Source organism: Capra hircus, chromosome 6 (genome assembly GCF_001704415.2).
Source record: "Capra hircus breed San Clemente chromosome 6, ASM170441v1, whole genome shotgun sequence".
In the NCBI taxonomy this organism is placed as follows: Eukaryota; Metazoa; Chordata; class Mammalia; order Artiodactyla; family Bovidae; genus Capra; species Capra hircus.
Genome location: NC_030813.1, coordinates 84189410 through 84205735, shown reverse-complemented (window position 1 = coordinate 84205735; position 16326 = coordinate 84189410). Strand labels below are relative to the sequence as shown.

At 36.6% G+C, this 16326-nt stretch overlaps 1 protein-coding gene across 1 annotated transcript in view; it reads left to right on the top strand.

The window, feature by feature from the left end:
• The window catches only part of LOC102185163 (transmembrane protease serine 11C-like), a 64102-nt gene that overhangs the window by 23807 nt on the left and 23969 nt on the right, over positions 1–16326 (top strand). Inside the window, exons 4-5 of the mRNA XM_005681660.3 lie at positions 9298–9365; positions 11010–11173. Of these exons, the coding sequence (XP_005681717.2) occupies positions 9298–9365; positions 11010–11173 (232 nt within the window). The remainder of the gene's footprint in view (positions 1–9297; positions 9366–11009; positions 11174–16326) is intronic.

The window sequence follows — 16326 nt, the reverse complement described above, 5'->3', positions numbered from 1 at the left end:
CTCATGGACAGAGGAGTCTGGTGGGCTACAGTCCATAGGGTGGCAAAGAACTGGACATAACTGAAGTAACTCACCATGCATGCACACTATCATCTGTAGATCTCTAAATATAGGTGATCCCCTCTGCATTTCCCCTCTGCACCTCCCTTCTCTTTCTTACCTCTTCCTTTCATCTTCTCCTTTCTTCTCTATCTGTACTCACTCTAACTTCCTCATCCAAACTTTAAAACCAACAACATTGATGACTCCAAAAAGGGAACTCTAGATCTTTACCCCAAGACCTGTTTCTCCTCCTGCCTTACACTTCTCGGTAAATAACACCAAAATCAACCCACCTGCTCAACCTAAACACTTAACAAAGAAACACTTTTCTCAATCAAGAAATTAGTACATTCTATTGACTCTATCACCAAAATATAACTTTATCTATTTTTCTCCTTAATTGCAGCTCCTATTATTTTTCTTGCCTAAACCCCTACACTTGCCCCCTAACTGGCTTCTTTGCTTTCACCTAATCTCCCTACAATCTATCGTTCACACAGGAGCTAAAGGGATCCTTTAAAAATGAAAATCAAATCACATCACTTACCAGCTTTAAAACCTCCAAAGATGTTCAAGTTCATTCATATTTATATAAAGATGTAAACATAAAAAATAAACTTAAAATGAAAACTTACGCAAGTGGAAGGATAGGGTAAAACACATAAATGGATTTTTTTAATTCAATCTTCCTTTTGCTTTTTTCCCTATTTTTGCCCACTCCTTCCTCTCCCTCTAACATACATCCCCAAACTCTACCTCTAAGTAATTCATATTGACAAAATGGTATATATCCTTTCTTATTCTCCTCCTTGATTAACTAGCCTACATAGAAAAGAAAATCCATAGGAGTATTTATCAGTATTTTACTGAAGAGGGTTTATATTATACACAATCTTCTGAAATTTGTTTGCTTTTCTCAGCAATATCTCACAGATACTCTCCAAGGCAATGTAAAGGTTTAACCTATTCTTTTCTATGACTGCATAATATTCCTCGGTATGGATGTAGCACAATATATTCAATTTTTCCTGTATTTCTAGTTATTTACTTTGTTTCCAGGTTTTGACTAATATGACCAACATTGCAAAAATGTCCTTGTATATACATCCTTATATTTATATAGATTCGATAGGTTTCTAGATTGAGATTTCTTAATCAGATGAGAATTTTTAATTTTAAGAAACATTGCCAGATTGTTTTCCAAACAGTTGAAAGAATTCACACTTCCACTAGTTGTGTATTTGAGTACTCTTCCTCTACCACCCCCTGCCCCCCAGCAACAGGTACACAGTTTTAACTTTGTGCTAATTTGATAAGTATATGCTATTGTTAATTTAATTTGCATTTTCTCTAGCTAGTAATGAGGTTGAGAATTTTTTTCTCTACATACTGACCATTTGGGCTTGCTCATGTGTGAATTTCCTGTTACTTTCTTTGCCCAGTTTTTCTATTGTGTCATTTGCTTATCCTTGTTAATCTGTAAATATCCCTGTAAATTATAGATGTTAAAACTTTCTTTACTATTCACATGCAAATATCTTCCCAAATGTACTTTTTACCATCTGACTATTTATGTGGTCTTATGTTGACTTTATTTTAATTTTTTGAATTTTTGGTCATGATTCAAATGGCTTTCACAGCCCATAAAAAGAAGCGTATCCAGTTTCCTTGGGAGTTTTTCCCCCTATTTTTAAGTCTTTATCCACACAGAAATAATTTAGTACAAGGTGATTCTCAGTCACTTCAGTCGTGTCTGACACTTTGCGACCCCATGGACTGTAGCCCACAAGGCTCCTCTGTCCATGGTATTCTCCAGACAAGAATACTGGAGTGGGTTGCCATTTCCTCTTCCAGAATTAGTACAAGGTAGGAGCCCAAATGTATTTTTTCCCAAGTATAGAGAGCCAGTTGAGTTGGCAGTATTTATTAAATAATTCAACCTATCTCTGTGATTTAAAATGCTAACTCTGTATGCAAGACAGCAAAAGAGACACAGATGTATAGAACAGACTTTTGGACTCTGTGGGAGAGGGGGAGGGTGGGATGATTTGGGAGAATGGCATTGAAACATGTATAACATCATGTAAGAAACGAATCACCAGTCTAGGTTCGATGCAGGATACAGGATGCTTGGGGCTGGTGCACTGGGATGACCCAGAGAGATGGTATGTGGAGGGAGGTGGGAGGGGGGTTCAGGATCGGGAACTCATGTACACCCGTGGTGGATTCATGTTGATGTATGGCAAAACCAATACAGTATTGTAAAGTAAAATAAAGTAAAAAAATAAATAAATAAAATGCTACCCTTTCATAAGGAGAAGCACAACATTCTTCCTTCACCAAAACAACAACTAGTGTTTCCACTGCTTCATTAAAAAAAAAAAAAATTCTACAGAACTAAGTGTAAGAAAGAGGCAGGAGAGATTTATTTGCCAGGCTCTATACCTAATCCTGGGTTTCCCCAATGGCTCAGTGGTAAAGAACCCACCTGCAATGCAGAAGATAAAGGAGACAGGTTCTATCCCTGGGTCGAAAGATTCCCTGGAGGAGGGCATGGCAACACACTGCAGTATTCTTGCCTGGAGAATCCCATGGACAGAGGAAACTGGCAGGCTATAGTTCATAGGGTCATAAAGAGTTGGGCATGACTGAAGGGACTGAGCAGGCACACATACCTAATCCTACTTCTCTATACGATTCTCCAGAACCCAACAAGATGGTCTTCTAGCACTTTTGTTTCAACTGGGATCTGTGTGCTGAACCAAATCAAATTTCCTTCTACTTCACATTTTGTATGTATCTCTGTGTGTTTATTTCTTTATTGCTCCACATCTTTGCCTTTTGACCCTTTGGTATTTGCTCTTAACTTTGTCATCCCATATCTGATGTTTGATACATGTTTTCAAGTTCTAAACTCTGTCTTTCCAGTTCTCAACCTTTAGTTTTATTTCAGTCGGTTTAGTTCCCTTCAGTCACTCAGTCGTGTCTGACTCTTTGCGACCCCATGAATTGCAGCACGCCAGGCCTCCCTGTCCATCACCAACTCCCGGAGTTCACTCAGACTCACGTCCATCGAGTCAGTGATGCCATCCAGCCATCTCATCCTCTGTCATCCCCTTCTCCTCCTGCCCCCAATCCCTCCCAACATCAGAGTCTTTTCCAATGAGTCAACTCTTCGCATGAGGTGGCCAAAGTACTGGAGTTTCAGCTTTAGTATCATTCCTTCCAAAGAAATCCCAGGGCTGATCTCCTTCAGAATGGACTGGTTGGATCTCCTTGCAGTCCAAGGGACTCTCAAGAGTCTTCTCCAATACCACAGTTCAAAAGCATCAATTCTTCGGCTCTCAGCTTTCTTCACAGTCCAACTCTCACATCCATACATGACCACTGGAAAAACCATAGCCTTGACTAGACAGACCTTAGTTGGCAAAGTAATGTCTCTGCTTTTGAATACGCTATCTAGGTTGGTCATAACTTTCCCCCCAAGGAGTAAGCATCTTTTAATTTCATGGCTGCAATCACCATCTGCAGTGATTTTAACAAGCCCTTATACAGCTTTTTGTTTTTTTAGAAAAGTGTCTGCCACTGTTCTAAGCATAGTCATCATAACAACTCATAAGCTACATATAATTACAAGCCCCATTCACAAAAATCTTGAAGTATGAAATATTGCCAACACCTGCAGTGAATCTCATCCAGGTCTTAGGGCATCCAGTGTAATTACTGGGAGACAGTCACCAACCACATAAGCATGGAGTGGCCACATGACTGACCTTAACTGTTTAATCTGTAGCCCCTCCAGAGGTGAAACTGATGTACCCTGACCAGAGCCCCAGGCAAACAAAAGCAAGCATCCCTCACAGATCACTGTGTTAACTTGAAGCCTGCTGCTGCTGCTACAGCTAAGTCACTCCAGTCATGTCCAACTCTGTACAACCCCATAGATGGCAGCCCAACAGGCTCCGCCATCCCTGGGATTCTCCAGACAAGAACACTGGAGTGGGTTGCCATTTCCTTCTCCAATGCATGAAAGTGAAAAGTGAAAATGAAGTTGCTTAGTCGTGTCCAACCCTTAGCGACCCCATGGACTGCAGCCTACCAGGCTCCTCCGTCCATGAGAGTTTCCAGGCAAGAGTACTAGAGTGGGTTGCCATTGCCTTCTCCCAAAGCCTCAGGTTTACAAGACACTTCTCAGGCAAGATAATCCAAGGTTCAAATGTTATCTCTCAGAAGTCGCTCAAGGGTCTCTCTTTTCCTTTGGAATGAATGTATAAAGTTCCTACGCCTACTGAGTTAACTCTTTACTGAACAGATAGCTTCTAGAATTTATGCATCTCATAGGAAAATTAATGCTGTTATATGAGGATGAGGGTCAGGGCCCTAAAATGATGATGAATGCATCATGAACATCAACACTGGAAGTATGGGGCAGAGGAGGATAAATTAGTCTTGGTATTATGGAATCAGAATCCAGTGTGTTGGAAAATTTTTTTAAAGGTTTCAGTTCTTTCTTTTTTTTTAGATGTAACTGACATTTAACACTTTCAACATTTTGTTGGTTCCAGGTGCATAACATGATTCCATGTATATACATATTGTGAAATGATCACCACAGAAGGTCTGTTTAAGATCCATCAGTATTTAGACATATTTCAGTAAATGGTCAAATGGAAGTTCCCTTGTACTGGGAACATGTTTGATAAGGTAGTATATAAAATCATAAATATACATCACATTTTTTCTCTTATAATGGAAATCATACAAAATAAACTATATAAGAATCTCTGTGTTTTAGAACTCAAACCTGTGGTCCTTAAAAAGTGAGTACACAGGTACAAACATGAAATAAACCTAGATCTTCCCTAATTTAAACTACATTTTTCTAAATAAAATTTTAATGTTAATTTGAAAAATAAATAAAATAAAATGCCATCCTTGTTGTATCCTAAGTCGCTATATAACCTGGGATCTATTTTTGGATTCTATATTGAGTGCCACATTAATTGTATACCATCTCTTTCTCATAGCTTCTTTTCAACAGTCTTTTATCCCTTTATTTACAAGTATGATTCTTTTAAAATAATAGATAATTAGGCTTTAATTTTGAATGCAATTTGATAGATTCTTTAATAACAAAGCTTTATCTATTCTCATTAATTGTAGCAGGTAGTATACCTGATTTCATTTCCTCAGTTGGCTTTAAGTAAATAATGTACTTTTTTAGTTTCTTTTCCTTATTCTTGCTGATTTTCATTGTTTTTCATTCTATGTTTTTCTTCTTGAAAATTTCAATGTACTTAATTAATAGTTAAGTTATCTTTCCTAAAACTCAGTTAGATGAATATTTGTCTGTTATTAAAAAAGTTATTAGCCCTATCAAGACGTTATTTTCCTTACCTAAACCCTAATCCAAGAATAGGAGGCCTTCGACATACTTTCACATTTCTTCTCTCTTCACATTCCTATTCCCCACTGATAGGGCTTTGAAGCATTGTTTCCTCTCCTCTTCTGCCCTCCTTCCCTATTCCTAATAAGCAGGTTTGCCGAGATAGCACTGCAACTGCTGAAGTATTGTTAGCCTGTTTCTTACAGTACACTGTCTCTGCTACAAGCATTTCAATTTTACATTCATTGTATTTCACACACACCCCTCAGGTTTCATTGCTTGATTTGTTCCCTCTCCTCTTCATCCTCCCCTCTATAAAGACTCCAATTCTAGCTTAGATTTTGCTTTCCTAGAAACCTTAGTCATATATTTTTCTCTATTGAGATATGTGAGTGCTATGCCACTGAATTTTCAAGTATCCATAGGTATCTTTCTTTTACTCTAAAGAAAGATTATGTCCTGATTGGGAATAGGATTGTTGAATTGTCAGTTTCTTCTCTCAGGTATGAGGCTATTATTCCACCAGCTTCCATCTTCAAATGTTACAAATGAAATTGATTCTATCTCTTCTATTAATATATTTTAACTGTTGCAATGACAGGAAGAAAAGAGGAATGAGTTGTTTTCTTCCCTTTTCCTGAGATCAAAGAAAATAAAGAGAACAGTGAGCAGGTCTGAACATTCCTAGTTTGTTTACTTATTTATTTATTTTACTTTAACTTCTCCTAATTTTGCACGTCTGTAACTAAGTCTGCTTTTCTGCCTCCTAACTTTGCAGGAGCTATATTCACACCTATTTTCCTTTGACTCTGCTAAATACAGCCTGTATCTGCTGTTTACCCTTACAACACCCATCCTCTTGGAGAAGGCAATGGCAGTCCTCTCCCGTACTCTCGCCTGGAAAATCCCACGGATGGAGGAGCCTGGTGGGCTGCCGTCCATGGGATCACTAAGAGTCGGACACGACTGGGTGACTTTACTTTCACTTTTCACTTTCATGCATTGGAGAAGGAAATGGTAACCCACTCCAGTGTTCTTGCCTGGAGAATCCCAGCAACGAGGGAGCCTGGTAGGCTGCCGTCTATGGGGTCGCACAGAGTCGAACACCACTGAAGCGACTTAGCAGCAGCACCCATCCTCTTACAGTTACATATCAGAAAGTAGGCCACAGAGCCACTGAACTACCAGACTCAATTACTGGGTTACTGACACCAGCCTATGACTCTTTTTGACAAGATCCTAACACCTTTGTTGCTCATCACTGACTCCTGACTGTGAGCCTTCAACTGATATAAGCCCCTAGACTCCTTATGGAGGGGAGCACAGTTGTTGAGGCATGAGCTTACTGTATTCCCCTCTCAGCCAGCTGAGAATTAAAGCCACTTTTCTATTTCCTACAAACCCTGTCTCCATATTTTTTTATTCAGCTTCAGTGGGCAGAGAAGCCAAGATTTTGGCCAACAATATAACTTCAATATTGAAGTTGGTTTCTTTGTGTTTCTTTGTGTCTAAAATTTGAAAATATTCCTGTGATATATCAAATCTGCCTGAAACTCAGTCTATCTCTTTGAATATGCAGATTTTGATCTTTCTTTAATTCAGAACCTCTTTGTCCAACTACTTATATTACTATAATTTTTTTCTCTCTTCAATAATCTATTATTCATAACCACTTTTGGAATCATGATCTAAGTGTTTTGTTTTGTTTCTCTTTGTTTTCTTCTTTTTAAATTTTACTATTTAGAGTATATATTATTTTTGGCCTTTTAGGCCATGAATTTGTATCTCAAGAATGACACTCATCTTTTTAAACTGACTCACTAAATATTGAAAAGTGTGCTTCTTAACACTATGTCGTCTTTTTTTAACCTACCTGAATGTTGGCATGAGTGCTTTTTTTGTCATTGTTGTTTTTGTCATTGCTGTTTCCTCCAGAAGTTCTGTTTTCATGAGACCTAATCTGTTATTTCCTTTCTCTGGCTTCTGAGTTTCCTTATTTGTGTTATCATTTTCCCTTGTTGGTGTATTCAGGCCACTGCCTTGTTATTGGAGACAATCCTACAAGATAGAAGGTGAATGTTCTTAAATCCTGTAGGCTGAAGTTGAGGCAGCAGGCCTCCTGCCTCACCAAGGACCCAGGAGGAAGTCTTCCAGCTTCCCACTTTCTACCCAGTACTCTCCCAGTATCAGGAGCGAAACAGCTCCAGCCCCCTTTGCAGTTCCTTCATGACCTCTGTTGGTCCATGGAAACACAGTCTCATGGTCCAGCGTCAAACTTATCCCTGGATATTCACAAACCTCTGTCAGCCAGGATCTTCCCAGGGCCTGTTATGATTCTGTCCTTGCACAGGACTCAGATTATTCTCTAGGTTCGTCCCTGACCCATGGAAAACAGTTTCTCATCACCTTCCTGTTTGTAGGACTTCTATAAAACTCAATCCCACCTGCCCCCCAGGAGTGGCAGATTGGAATAGAGAATTGAAGAAAAATACAGGATAGTTTAGTTACCATGTTGTCAGGATTCTTCCATTCATTATATTTAGGAATAACATCCAAATTTATTACCAAATCCAAATTTATCCAAATAGGCTCTCTGTAATGGCATTGCTATTTACCAGGGCAATCTCAACTTAGACACTCTCCCTTACTCACTTTACTTGAGTCACAACAACTTTACTTCTCTCCCTCAAATACGAATCTCATTTTTATCTGGGATTATATCACCTGCTGTTCACTCCATCTAGAATATTCTTCTCCCCTTGATTATCAACTTTGCATCTTTCAGGTCTCAATCAAATGTCTTAAAAAGGATCTTATTTTATCATTCAAACAGTATCCCCTGAATCACTCCATTATGTTATTTTTCATTTTCAATATCACCTAACACTATCTCAAGTTATCATATTTATATATTTACTTCTTTGTATGCTTATTATCTCTCTCCTTCATTGAATCTTCTAGAAAGTATGGATCTATCTAATTAATTAGTACTTTTATTTCAGTAGATATTATTGAATAAATGAATACTTTCAATTGCTTTGGAGCCAGAGAAAAAAAGATATATTAAATCTCTGCAATTCCAATAATAAGTGACTGTTTTTGAAGCACTATCTTTGCCAAAATAAAAGCTATGGGCAGTGCAAATTTTGTCTTGTACTCTGTGAAGATCCTGTTGTAATAAATTATCCATTAGGTTAAATCCAGAACAGCTGAGGAAATGACTCTTACATAAAATTTCTCTGAGAGATTTCCATGTATACTGCTTTGAACCTACCAGTAGCATATAACTGAAAAATCAGGAAAAATGGTTTGCAGTCCAGATGTGAAGAAAGAGCTTCCATAGTACAAAAATAAATTAGAAACATTTCCTCCTTCTGGGGACACTTCTGTTTAGTGGCATTGATGTTCACCCAAAGTCTGAACATGGAAGATAAGCTCTATCAGGTGAACCTTTGAATTTAATTCTCCAAAATAAGAGAAAAATATTCTTTCCTTTCATATTGTTAGGAAGGAATCAAATATTTTTGCCTCACTTTGTCACACAATTTATTGATTTAAGAATATTTGTGAATTAGTTGAGCCAGTATAAAGGTAATTTAAAAAATACATGTTTAACACACATTGCATCTCTTTTTAAAATGAGATCCAGAGAAATTTGAACACTATGTATTTGATGATATTAAGTAATTATTTCATTCCTAGGATATGGGTAGTAGTAAAATTAAACTGATTTGGTCATTTATTGATATTTAGTGAAGCTGACTGATGGGTATACCAGGTTCATTTTTCTTTCTATACTTTCACATATATTTGAAGTTCTCTACAATGAAAATTTAAAAATAAGTCATTATTCATAACACTTTTAACAGATAAATGAAACATTTCATGGATCCAGACTGAGAAGACAGTATGTCACATCCCATGTTGTCCAAGTAAGGTATGTAAAGCAGCCTGAAATGCACAAAAAATAAAATTTTCCTTTGCCTTCATATCTTATATTTAACAGAATGTCTTTGTATAGGATATAATCAAAAGTTTAAATCTAGGGCTTCAAAACCACTAGCAGTTTCAAATATAAAAAATATATTTAAGGTCTGCTGGAAAATTATTAAACCAGAACCAAGAGTTCCAGCTCATGGAGAGTATCAGGTAAGGGTTAAATGGATTTGTTTTTCATTTAAAGGCACAAAGCCAAAAAGCAAATTTATTTATTTATTTATTTATTTTTAAGATTTAAAATGTTTTATTTTTTATTTATTTTTTTTTAAATTTTAAAATCTTTAATTCTTACATGCGTTCCCAAACATGAACCCCCCTCCCACCTCCCTCCCCATAACATCTCTCTGGGTCATCCCCATGCACCAGCCCCAAGCATGCTGCACCCTGCGTCAGACATAGACTGGCGATTCAATTCTTACATGATAGTATACATGAAATGAGATGATTATTTCAATATAAGAAAGAACGGATAAGATAAGAGAACCAGGTACAGAATATCTGACACAGGAGTAGCTAATATCTCAAAAATATATATCATCTTACCTGATATGACCTGGCTGCTCTCTGACTTCATCTCATACCCTCATCCTCATGTAACACTTGATATCCACGCAGATCTGCTGTTATTCCTCCGAATAACATGCCAACATTGTCCCCATCACAGGGCTGTCAAAGCACAAATTACACCAGACAAAACTGAACAGACAGGGAAGACAATGTCCAAGTCTTTTGCAGCAGAGAAGAGAAGCCAGAACCGTTTTACCTTCCCTGAAACAAAGCACCACAGGGTTTTTAAAGGCTGGGGTGAGAAAGAGACCTTAGGCCATCTATGTTTGTGATTGGCTTTGCCCAAAGAAAAGTGAACTTTTCACATATTCACAGTAAGAGAACTTGACCCAGTCTTGCAATTGTGCCTCCACCAATAAAGAAAAAAAAAACTATAAATGATTCTCTCATCTTTACCTGTTACATTTCATTTCATTATTTGCTACTGACTCTTCTTACAAGGTCCATAGTGCATTTATGAAACATAGATACATTTATGTTAGTAAATAATTGTCCCAGAACATTCTGAGATTTTTTCAAAACACCTCCATATACATTATCTTATGTCGTGTTTACAATAACCCAGTAAATGGCTTTATCATCCCCATTATAGAAATGGAGAAGGAAACAGCAACCCACTCCAGTATTCTTGCCTGGAAAAGGCAAGAATAGCCCTCTATCTCCATGGACAGAGGAGCCAGGCAGGCTACAGTCCATAGGGTCACAAAGAGTCAGACACAACTGAACGACGGAGCATGCACACGTTATAGAGATGAACAGTATGGAGTACAGTACTCCTTGCTATAGTCAATGAACTGGCAAATGGTAGATCTAGAATACAAAGTCAGTTTCCATGAGTCTGAATCACTTTCTCTTTACTGTTCACTATGTCAACAAAGGGCCATTTTCACTCCCTTTAAAGGAATTGGAAAACTGCCAGGAACTCTGCTAACCAAAGGATTGAATGACTCCACTAAAAATGATAGAGACTCCATAATAAAGTACAATTTCTTTGTATTTTTTTTCTGTTTTGCAGTCGAGCCAAAGGAAAGGTGATAATACACATCGTGCTTAAGTTTAAATCTTATTATACAAATACTTCTGCAAAATTTCGAGATAAGATTGAAACCATTTTACGTCAGAAGCTAAAGGGAAAAACTGGGTCATTATGTATAGATTCTTCTTCATTTAGATTTTCAGGTAAGTCTTTTTATGTATGGGGCAGAGTAATTTTCATCTTTTAATTTGAGTGTGGTGCTTTGTTGTGCAGTTGAAAATAATACTGCTCTCTTTAATTATCATTTAATAGATAATGGTAATTACTTTTAACCACTGTTAAAGTAATTAAGGTCTGTGTTAATCAATTTTTAATATAACATCATTCCTTTGTTCTTGAAATAAAACTTTACTTAATTATAGATTTTTTTTAAAAAAGCTATCATGGTCCCAAATTATCATGGTCCCAAATTATCATGGTCCCAAATATGAGTCCCAAGTTTTCTTTGCGTGAACCCAAATATCAGGGTGCCAAATAGTGCTATTTCTTTACTATGTGAGCTCATGTTTTTAGCAGATGAATTTCCAAAAATATATTCTTGGTGGTGAATTTTCTATAAACTGGAGAGCTACTTTATTTCTCTGTGGTTTTGTTTTTGAAATCATCAAAGGTTGGATAAGCTATGTGAGGAGAAAGGCTCTATGACAGAGTATCTAATAGTACCCAAGGAGAGTAACACTGGTTTCCAAGTTTTCTTTGCAAAACAAGGCAATGTTAAACTAGAACTCTTATGGCTTGTTTCTGTGGGTCATGATTTCTCCCTGAGTTCTTTTGGATGTCTCAAGAATCTAGACTCCCAAATTCCAGAAATCAAGTTTAAATCTCCTTAACAGCAAATTTATTTCTTGATAAGCCTTCAGTGGACTTCATTTCTTTCACTCTTATATATAGTCTAATTCTTGTTCTTGGTCATGTGACAATATTGTGGAAGACAGCTTCTAAAAGACAGGGACACACATTCTCCATTCCCAGGATAATCAGTGTTTCTCTGGTCTTGATGAAAGTACAGCCAATGCCTGGCACATCTAAGCTAGGCTATCAGTTCTCTGCTATAACAAATATGATCAAGGGAAAAAAAGTATCCCCAGCCTACAGAAAGGACTAAATGTTTGTGGAAAAAAATCTACTCCAAGTGTTCATTTGTCTGGAATCGCAAAAGAATCAAAAAGCAAAACCTGAATATGCTTCTCCTGGATAAAAAGCCATCATGTTGTTGAAATGTGACTCTCCTCAGGTTATATTAGATGCTCTGTTGTAGAGCCTTCCTTCTCACATAGCTAACCCAACCTCTGATGACCTCAAAACAAAATCACAGAGAAATAAAGCAGTTCTCCAATTTATAGAGAATTCACCACCAAGGACATATTTTTGGAAATTCATCTGCTAAAAACATGAGCTCATGTAGTTAAGAAATAGCATTATATTCCTGGTATTCCTCCAGACTTTAAGAACATTACATAGGATCCCAGGAAAATGAACTTTCTGAAGGTATTTTCTAGGCTTATGTCTTTTCTCTGTAGTTTTATTTATTACAGTGCATCCTACAAGTTTCTGAAGAGTAGTGACTGGTAAGTGCAATACATTTAAGTACATACAGTGCTTTGGTACGGTCTTAGCCTCCACCTGTTGCCTAGAAACCCCCTCTCTCTCCTCCCATCACCTCTTATCAGAAGCTAGATGTCTCATGAAACTGACTGGGCGTTCACAGGTGCAAGATCAAACTCAGAAGCCAACCGGGCTAGGCCTCCAAAATCACAGTGAAGTGACTTAACACAAAGCTCACATTCAAGACAGTTCTTACTTAAAGAGATTATGAATATTCACTGGTCACCACATAAATGGATCTCTGGCTTAGGGATTTACGAAAGCTTATTTAGGTAGCCAAGGTTGCTGTCATAGCATCTTATTGAATAACCTGACCTTATTCCTGCCTGGTTAGTTGGGTTGCCTAGCACTTGCTAAGTATGTCAAGGTTGTGGATTTCATTTTCATACAAGCTGCTAACACAGAGGAAAAAGACATCATTGACCAGTGCTCTAAGCTACAATGAATTGCTGAATACAATATCCAGTGTTTCTATATTATTATGCTTAGAAGAGCGCATGTAGAATAACGATATGCAGAAACTCTGAATCATCTGGATGATATTTTAGGTGCATAAAAGTTTCATCAAAACAAAAGCCACCTGGGATTTTTGAGCTTAATCCCCTTCCAAAATCCCAATTGAGAAAGACTGATGGCAAGTTTGGCACATATATATTCTAGCAAACATTTTATCCCCAGATTTAAGATGTAAAGAATATCTTAATTACTAAGAAGTACGAACATAATATGTGATTTAATTTCCCACTTACTCATGAATTCCAAGAAAATAACACTTGAAACTACTGTCCTAGGTATTAACAGTCAGTATTTATGGTTTATTCTTCAGTGAGAGATCAACATTTTCTCCATCAATTATAAACTTATTAGATCAGAGGGTTTTCAAATTGACCAATGAGTGTAAAACCTAGAAAATAACATATAGTTTTCCCCTGCCCATGATAGAAGAGTTTTCTGAAAAAACTCTCAGGTGGCTTCAGTGGTAACAGATTTTATGCATTCCCAAACCCCTAAATTTATATTCACTTATGCTTTATGCTTAAACAATATTACATTATTTTAAAAATAGAGATGATAACCTCAATAGTTATAATTAGTTAACACAATTTTTCTTTTATAATGTCCTTTGTAAATTATAAGGTCGTGTTTACATGATCTTGTTGTTTCACAGCTTAAGAATCAAAACAGAACATACATATGATACTTATGTTCATGTAATTAAAATTTTAATGCAAAGAAAGAAAAAACAGGTAAAGCATTGCAAGTGATATATCACCCAGCAAGTCGAGCTCACAATATGATGCACTTGACTATCACTGCCGTAAACTATTAAGCCAAGAGCTAAGAAGAAAATGTAATGCTAGATGTACCAACTACCCAACTGCAAGGTTGACCATATTGCGTTTCTCTCCTGGAAGCTCTGGAAGGAAAAATCAAGATCATTTTTTGTAAAAACAAAAAAAAAAAAATAGCCTCATAAGCTGAAGTGAGGTTTTTAATAAAATGCCTTATAAAGTTGAATGTTCATGATGTTAATGGGCATACTTAAGGATATGACTGTAACTTGTTTTAGAAAGTAATTATTATTTCCTGCAGAAAAATGCCTTGTACATACTGCTACACTTAACCATCTACTGATTAAGCATGAAAAATATTTTAAATACTTATGCTAAATCATAGTTGGTTAAAGTAAAAACTCAAATTATGTAGAACTAATAGAAATTCATACACAAGGATGGTCATCCTGACCCACTATTAAGGGTTTTACAAGAAGAATAAACTCTGGTCTTGCACTCATTTGTGAGTAACTGGCTAATGCTGAGATATAAATCATGTTAATAGAACACACCTTTTTCATGTGGCTTGATCCTGAGATGCTGCATAGGTTCATTTGTAACACATTTTAAGCAACTTTATCCAATAATTCTTAGATAAACTCTAGAAGACATTTTTTCAAAGTATGTTGCCTCCCCTTCTCAACCAAGAAGCAATCTTCAGCTCCACAAACATGTTTTATCTGCAAAGTATCTCTTAAAATAGTCTCAGTAGTATAAGACCTTGACCATAGACAATTCCTTGAAATAAGTCTTTCTAAATAGGCAAATTTCCTGCTGCTGCTGCTGCTAAGTTGCTTCAGTCATGTCCGACTCTGTGAGACCCCATAGACGGCAGCCCACCAGGCTCTCCCATCCCTGGGATCCTGAAGAGTTTATATTTCATCTTTTTAACACAACAGAAAAATTCTCTTTAAAATTATATTTTTACAAAAATCTTTCTCAACCCTACCACCTCCTTTTTGACATAACTATGGACATCCATTAATTTAGAGTAGATATTGTAGCGCCCTCAAAGCATTTAGGGAATGAAGAGATATTAATGCCTTCACCAAATAAACCCCAATATAGGAGTTTTGAGCTCTCATATTTGTTCATTTTCATACTTCAATTCTTGCTTTCACTTTTATTTTCTCTGTTCTTCCTCCTAGCTTCTTCAAATTCATCTTAAAATGTTAAATTTTAAAATTTAAGAATATCTTAAAATGTTTTATAGTAATTTCTATATTAAAATTGGAAAAATGAAATAGCCTTTCAATTAAGGTGTGTTGAGCTTCCTTATTTAGTTACATAAGCTTTAGTGAGCTGATATTTTTGATATATCTTTTGATATAGCTTTTGACTTCTCAGATACCCTTGTTTCCTGATTGTTGACTTTATTGCAGAGAATATGTTTCCATGTTTACCAAGAGATATGGAGCACTATTCCTGTTGGCAATTCAAAATGTCTTTCAATAAAGCCAGGAATTTGTTTCAAGTAATATTTATTTTTCAAATGCAAGTTTGAAATATATGTTATTGAATGATACAGCTATTAGACATTGTCCAGATATTTAAAAGAATTTAAAACTTGTTAATAGTCATTTCATTAAAAGATACTATCAATAGGGCCCACAAGAGACACTGCCACAAAATTATCCATGACCTAAGAATGATCTTCCAAATGAATCATCCTTATTTTCTAATCTCTAAAAAGGAAAAAACATAATTTACAATAATTATTTTTGATAGTTAACACTAAGTTTAAATGATTAATGCTACAACACTGCCTCTAGTGAGCCAATTCAATTACTTGCCTGAACTACCTGTTAGATTAACTAGAATGACTGACACTCTACACCAAAAGAGGCATCCTAATAGCTGACCAGGCTCCACAGATTTTTTTAGTGAAGTTCTAAATTCATCTTGCCAATTTAGATCCAGTATACCTGAGATGAATCCTGAATTTCTGCCCTATGCTTTCTGCATCATATCTTTCCCTTGATACTTCTTGTGACTGAATTCCCAATCTGCTTCTCTATTCTGTACAGATCTCTATTATACAGAACCCCTGGAGAAGGAAATGGCAACCCACTCCAATATTCTTGCCTGGAAAGTTTCATGGACAGAGCAACCTGGCAAGCTATAGTCCATGCGGTCACAAAGAGTCAGGCACAACTGAGCACACAATCCTTGTACCCATGGCTTTCAACACCTGCAAACCAGACACTACTGTCCTAACTAAAGTCTGGCATTATTCATCTGAGGTTATATGATGGTAAATTTTGTGCCAACTTGACTGTGCCATTCCATGTGCCCAGATATCTGTTTAAACATTATTCCTGGATTCTGTGAGGATGTTTTCAGAAGACATCAGTATT